Below are 7,835 nucleotides of genomic sequence, written 5' to 3'. Positions count from 1 at the left end.
TTCTTAAATTATAAAAAGAAAAAAAAATATTAAATAAAAAAAAAACTCGTAATAAAAATATGTAAGTAGTCGTACGATAAATAAGTCAATTCATAAGATATAAAAGATTGAAAAATCTCCTTTACATCCTACTTTTGATTATTTTGCAAGATATTAATTAAGTTTTATTGTCATTTGCGAAATTTTTTATTCTTTTTATCAGAGGAAGAGCTTATTAGACTAAATAGACCAATACCATTACATCCACGTCACGATACAAGACATCATTCTTGGACGGTTTATTTGCTTAGGAGCATGGGACTGCCGTCACAGTAGTATTGGTTTTCGGTTTTATTGCAGATGGAACAAGTCACCTTGCAACACCATTCGAATGTGCAGTTGCATCTGACCTTGGTCTCGACTTGCCTGACGCGCACTTGATGACCACAAGATCGACAAAGATGGTTGCAGGACCTCCGCTCGGAACGATCGGCGAACTTGAACCTCCTCCTCGAACAAACTCGTCCTTCTGTGCCTTCCCATCCTGAATCAAGAACAAATAAATAAAATATTATATTTAACAATACTGAAGAAAATTGCTCATAACTGTAACGAAATATAAAATTACACAGTCAAACAAAAAAATAGTAAAAATACATATAGTTTGCTTATATATTTTTACAAGTAAATTTTGATGCAATGAGAAAAGAAGAATCCCTTCTACTATTTTTGTGTGATCATTCCGAAAGAGAATTTAATCCCGTAGCCATACATCTATATAAACTCAAGTGAACCTTTAAAAGTTGAATAAAAAAAGGCTTATACGGAGATCGAGAATGAATGGTTTGCGCCGATTCCTAGTTTTTCCTTAATTTTACAATTTTGCTCGATAAAAGGATTTTTTAATATTGCTCTACTCGCAAGGACAACCAAAACTATAACTTTTTTACAAATAAATTTTGCTTTTGTATTGAACATTGAACGATATTCTGGATTTAAAGCAAAATGCACTTTTCAAACTGTTTTATAAACATCAATAATAACACCGTCTCACAGAATAGCTTAAAATTTAATTTCTAATCCAGAATTTACTGTGATTTAAAACTAAAATGATATCTTTATGAAAATTATTTTAAGATATTAATCTACAAATATAGACCATTTTCTTAAGACTTTCAATCTCCGAAATTCGTAAGTCGAAAATTAATTTATGCTATGTTAAATATTTTTTATACTTCTTCATAATAACTTCCACTAACCATTAAGCAATGCTTCTATCTTATGAAATGAAAAAGTTACTTAAAATTTGTTTTATATGTTTTCGTAAAATAAATTTTAGTAAAGAAATTTCACATAATAATAGACAATTACGAAATTGTCCTTTTAATATTAGAATATTTATTACCTTTTGAGAAATATCAACAATGTTTAAATTAATTGAATTTAACATGGTTTTATGAATTTAAATTAGTATTATTTTTAGTTCATTTATGTAGCAATGCTAAAAGACTAATGGTACAAATTTTGTTAGTAATAATATGAATCAAATTAGTGTGCCAGTTGATCAATAAAATTTGTTTAGCCTGAGAATTTAAAAAATATTTTATCAGTGGCAAATAAGCAGTAACTTAACCCCACATGCTTGACAACAAAAATGAGTGACTCTGAATCGGTAAAAATAAGAATTTACTAAGTCAATAAATTACTGACCTCGGGTATTCACACAGAAATTTACAATTAAGTTTTTTTTTTATTGTAACTGACTGCAGAAGTGATCAACTGGCCTGACGTAAAGTTTAACTATAAGCGACAATGCTTGTTATAGAACAATTAAACTTGCAGGCGCATGAATGGGCTTTGTTGGGAGGTAAATAATGAAATATCTTTATAATTATATACCTAAGGTAGCATTTGGTTTGCAGTAGTCCGGGGAGTTCTCCAAGAAAAGCAGGACGCTCATGTTCTCGCTGTTCATATCGTTGTCGCGGTTGGCTGCAACCCTCACAGCTTTGCGGTATGAGGCTTTGAGTAGTCTGCCAACTCTCGGGAACTGAGCCACTCTCCCCCAGCAGGTCCTAGTCGTGCAAGAACCGGATATTCCGTGGCACTTGCATTTTTCTCCTTCCTGGAGCTCAATTGCCTGAAAAAGAAGAAAGTGTTTGAGATCAAGCTACTAATTTAGTAAATTTGCGAAAACGGGATGTCTTCATAAAATTTCAGCTAATGGAATTAATGTTGTTTACAATTGGAATTGTCTAAAATCTAATTTCTTATTACCTTGATGCCAATTTCGTAGTTGTGCCTATTGACCCTTGACGTGATATCGTGGGCTTCACCTTCCATGTCTCCTAGGATCAACCTGGCGACCTTCTGACCTAGTTTGAGGTCAACGGAGCATCCTTCTTTCTCCCAGCTGGCATCTTTGTTATTCTTAGTACACTTGCATTCCGGGAAGAGCTTGCCCTGGGCACAAGACCTGGCCACGGAGTAGGCAATGCCTGCTGCGGTTATGGATGCCACGTACGCCATCTCTCTATTGACTGGATTCATGTATCTCCTGTAAGTGTCACCATCAAAAGTAAATAAAAAGTTATAAAAGGTTTTATTTATTTATCCTTAAACCTGCTCTGAAAATTTATGTAATATAATCTCACTCTCTTTTAGATTGAATATCTATTTAAAAAATAAACTTATGCACATATAAACATAACGAAAGTTATATTTTCTAAATTAGTGCTGAAGGTTCACAGTCGGTGCTCCTTGGTTCGTAAGAAATAGCAAATTGCAACGGGAATTACGGGAGTCATTAAGATTACATCAAAACAACGATTTCTAATGTTTCACTACCAGTTACCAGCATAATTAAAGTTAAAGGAGCAATAACTTATAACTTGGGAAATCAAACCTCAACCTGAAGACTGCTGTAGGAAATCCTGTTATAAATTCCAAATTTATTAATTATATTATTGACATTACTTTCATTTTGATTATTTATAATTTATTTTCTTCTTTCTCATTTAAATTAGCTTGATTTTTTTTTCCATTGGAGGGCAAGAGTTTGTTATGTTCTATGAATGTCCTTTTTTTTATTAATCTTACTTTTCTCTCTTATTAAGAATTATTATTTTTATTTATTTTATATTAATTTTTTTATTTACAACATTTATATAGTGTTAGGAATGTCTTTTGTATGAGACTATACCCCTTATAATCAATTTAAAAAAAAAATAGTAACTTATATTAACCATGTAAGGCCTATCAGGCAAGGTATTAAATAAATAATAAAATACGCTAAAAATATACTGAGCTAAGCCACCTTGGTGCATTGGTGGAACTGGTGCAATATCCCATAGGTAATATGTAATTGCAGTTTGAAAATTCGAATGATACTCTGTTGTGAAAATAAACATTAACTGAAACGCTTAAGAAAACCAAATGAATCCTTATACTTTTTTAAGTCCATGATATATTATGAATTAGATGTTCAATGTCGTAGAATATAAATATAAAATAGATCCTCTACCAAGTTATCCAATCCCGCAGTCCATCGTACATCTCTGATATCCTTCAATTTAAATCCTCAGTGCAGTCCCGCAACACACCGATCACGGCTTTCAAACTTAGAAGTAAATGCCCATAGAACCGTAGCCTTTGGTAGATCTTTCCTCATCCGTTCCTCTTCCCTATGAGATTCTATTCCCTCCATTATTGATAGTTCTAATACCATTCCAATCTTTGAATCCCTTATCGACCACCTTCTGTCCATACAGTTCCGGAATAATAACAATTGAAAGGTTCAAATCAGGTTTATATAATATTTTCTGTATTTAACGTTTCATTTTCCTTTAGACTTGTAAATATATATATATTAGCAGAAATTATACCTTTCCATTTATTAAAATTTAGTTTAATTGTATTTGATGTTTTATTTATTATCAGAAGTGTTATTCATGCTATGTTTTATGATATGACATATGGTTTTATTTTATTTGTTATATTCTCATTTTATATATTCTGTTAATTATTTTTGTTCATTTTTATCTTTTTAAATTCATTATTTTATGACGTTTTATTATTTCATTTTTTATTTCGTATTATAGCCTAATTTTGACGCCTGTATATTATTCTAAAGCGGTCAATTTCAGAATAAATAAAGAATATTATTATTATAATTATTATGAAACATACCACAAATGATAAGCATTGAATGTATTGTTATGTAAGCAAACAATTTAACATATTGCTGCTTGAAAAATGGAAGAACAAAAATAATAAGGAATTGTTTCAAAGATGCTGTATATTTCCGTAGAAAGGGGTTCATTTAAAATAAATATATATTAGAGAAACTCCTTATAAGGAGTAACTCATAAGGGCAGAAAATATGTATGCATATATACAGATGTATATATTTTAACTGATTAATAAATTAAATTAGAGGATAAGAAAAAGCCACAGTTCAACCAAGACATGTTTCTAGATTTATGTAAATATTTTTACAGTAAAACGAAGCATTGTGAAGGTTTATTGAATGAGCTTCATCAGTTTCTACAACCAATTTCATTGTCTTTTTATAATGAAAATTTTGTAGCGAAATCAAATTAGGTATGGTTTATAGAATTTTACAAAGTTTAGGGGTGGGGGGATTTTACAACGTTTAAGGGTTTGTCATACCTCGTTAAAATTTCGAAACGTTGCTTTCTATTGAAAAATACTTTGAAAATTGTTGTATATAATATTAACTGTTAATATTTTCAATAACTAAAAAATAAGAGATGATTTATTTTTTTATACCTGTTTGATAATTTTTTTCCTTAACTTTATTGTAATTAAAATTTAAAAAAGATCATATTTTGTAGATATTAATAAAAAAATAATCAAAATTAAAATATTATCCACGATCTTGGATATTTTTACTTGTTTCTAATTAAAAGTTTAATTATGAATATTTAAAATATTCAATATTCGTTAATTCTTAGTTACTATACTATGACCTACTTGATAAGTTTCCAGAAAAGGTCTTGGACTAAGTTTCTATCTTAAGTTTTAATTAAAAACTGTGTACAACCCAGAATAGAACAACTTTAAAATCGATCCCTATATAATATTTATAAATAGATATTATAAATATAATTTTCAACGTGTCTAACCTGGAAAACTCCATTTCTGTGCAGTTCCATCTCTCCCACCTGAAGTCGTGCCGACACTGATCCCAAGCGATAATAACTCCTATGGCGACTCCTTTAGTGAAATTATCTTCCAGCTCCTGGGGATCAGAAATATTTAATTACAATAAATTATTTTAGTTTTAATAAAATTTATTAACGGCTAACATGAGTTTAAATGTTAATAATTTAAGATATAGTAGCTAATCTTTGTAGCTTGCGAAACTATTTTAAATAAAAATGAATAACTGTTTCGTTTAACTAACTTTAAATATTCTGCAATTAATGTAAAATATATTTATAAAACTTACCGTAACCATTGGAGTTTTATTCTTAAGGGATTTAGTGTGCTCAATAGTATTTGCTCTGGAACCCCTAAAAACAATATACATCTATGTAAGAAAATATATTTAAATGTTACTTTTGGCTTCAACCAGTTATTTTTTTATATATTTTTTTAAATTAATAAAAATATTAAAATTTTTTTTTGGTACTTATATGTTAACTTGGAACTAGTAGACAGTTAAAAGTACTTGGAACGGTTTAAAGTAGCTGTTAACGGTTTGAAGCGGTTAAACATAACAATATTAAAAGTTCATATCTTATATAATTTAAATAAATAATCTTATTAATAAATATAAATCTGCTTATGAAATGAATAATGAGCCTGATGCATAATAAACACGCGATAGAACTCCTTAATAAAATACCTCATAACATGATAATCTACATAAAAAGTGACATTAATAAATAATATTTATCCCGGGGTAAAGAAATAATGGATAAATGACATCTGACAATAAATCCTATGAAAATATGATTAAAAAGTATACATTTTTTTTTTTAATTCCTAATAATAACCTAAACTTGATATGATATATTATATAAATTGTATTTTTTGATATTAGTTTTAATTTTTTTTTTTAAAGTAATAATATTCCTTGTTTTTTTACTGCAATGAAACATATTTCCGAATTTACTTACTAAGCATTCAAGACAACTTTAGTTTTTAACAAAAAAAAATTTAATATAGTAAAAAATAAGTGTCAGTTAAGTACTGGTTAAAGATGTTGTGAAGAGATATCTACAATTCAATAATTTTTATAATAATATTTTTAAAATGTTTCTAGGCAAGAATGGAAGTATTATTATTCCAATTATTTTTATTGGAAGCTATTAATTATTAATAAGTAAAATTCAAATTTTAGTTTATTATTAATTATTGCAATTTTTATATAAATTATTTTGAAATTACTGTTTTAAATTTTTAATATAAACAATAACAGAATATAGCTATTAAAATATTTTTAACTTATTTAATGAATTTATATTTAATACTAGACATGTTTAATCATTTCTATTACATTAATAGGTTAAATTTAAATTTCAGAATATTATTAGTTATTGCAATTTCTATGTAAATTATTTTGAAATTTATAATAAAAACAATAACGGAATTTAACTATTAAAATATTTTAAACTTATTTAAGGAATTTATATTTAATACTAGACATGTTTAATCATTTTTATTTCATTAATAATTGAATTTAAATTTCAGATCATTAGTTATTGCAATTTTTATATAAATTATTTTGAAATTTTTAATGTAAACAATAACGGAATATAACTTAAAATATTTTAAACTTTTTAAGGAATTTTTATTTAATACCAGACATGTTTAATTATTTAACAATTATTAGTCGTTACAACAATTCTATTAAACTATAAAAAAAATATTGTCATATTATTATGAATAATTTAAAATGTACCTTAATTTTAATTATATTAATCGCAAGAACAATAATCTTGATAATACAATTGTATTTGTTAATATTAGTTTTAAATTTATATTTAAATTAACATTATCCCTCATTTTCTTACAAAATAAACATATTTCCTATATTTATTTACCATGTATTGAAGAAACTTTAGTTCTTAAGAATAAATTTCAAAAAAATTAATAATTACTGCTAAAAATATGTCTTCGTTTTGTACTGTTTATGATTTAGCTAGGAGATATTTATAAATAATTTCTCTTGTCATGAATGGAGCATTTTAGTTTACTATGAGTTATTGTAATTTTTATATAAATTATTTTGAAATTACTTTTGTAAATGTTTAACATGGACAATAACGGAATATAACCATTTAAATATTTTTTAAAAACTTAATTATAATAATTTAACGTAACTAAATTTAATACTAGGCATATTTAATCAATTAACAATTATTTGTCGTTACACTTACAATGCTATTGAACTATTAAAAAAAAAATAGTATATCATCATAATGAATAATTTAAAATATGATACTAATTTTGAATAATTTAATAATAGGAACTATAATCTTGATAATATAATTGTATTAAATATAAGTTTTAATTTTATCTTTAAGTTAATAGTACTCCTCATTTTGTATCTGCAATGAAACATAATTCCTAAATATATATACTAAGGATTGGAGACAAATATATAAAATTAATCATCACAGCTAAAATAAGTCTTAGTTTGGTACTATTTAAGATTTCGTGTGACAGATCTTAAAAATTATTTTTCCTGGCATGAGTGAAAGTTTTATTATTGTAAAATAATTTAACTTTTTAGTCTATTACTAGTTATTGTGCTTTTTACATGAACTATTCTGAAATTATTTATGTAAAATTTTAATAATAATAATAACTGAATATATTTTTTT

General features: G+C 26.5%; 1 protein-coding gene across 1 annotated transcript in view; it reads right to left on the bottom strand.

The window, feature by feature from the left end:
• Nucleotides 1–389: 389 nt before the first annotated feature.
• Nucleotides 390–7,835, bottom strand: part of LOC106689902 (protein Wnt-8a-like) — a gene marked incomplete at its 3' end in the record, with an annotated part of 8,036 nt that continues 590 nt past the window's right edge. Inside the window, exons 2-6 of the mRNA XM_014435114.2 lie at nt 5,453–5,516; nt 5,127–5,242; nt 2,257–2,536; nt 1,879–2,119; nt 390–523 (exon numbers count right to left, since the gene is read on the bottom strand). Of these exons, the coding sequence (XP_014290600.2) occupies nt 390–523; nt 1,879–2,119; nt 2,257–2,536; nt 5,127–5,242; nt 5,453–5,516 (835 nt within the window). The remainder of the gene's footprint in view (nt 524–1,878; nt 2,120–2,256; nt 2,537–5,126; nt 5,243–5,452; nt 5,517–7,835) is intronic.

This window comes from Halyomorpha halys, unplaced genomic scaffold (assembly GCF_000696795.3).
Source record: "Halyomorpha halys isolate HHAL.00 unplaced genomic scaffold, Hhal_1.1 Scaffold1519.1, whole genome shotgun sequence".
Lineage (NCBI taxonomy): Eukaryota > Metazoa > Arthropoda > Insecta > Hemiptera > Pentatomidae > Halyomorpha > Halyomorpha halys.
Note: the sequence above shows the minus strand (reverse complement) of the source record. Positions and strands in the feature narration are given on the sequence as shown.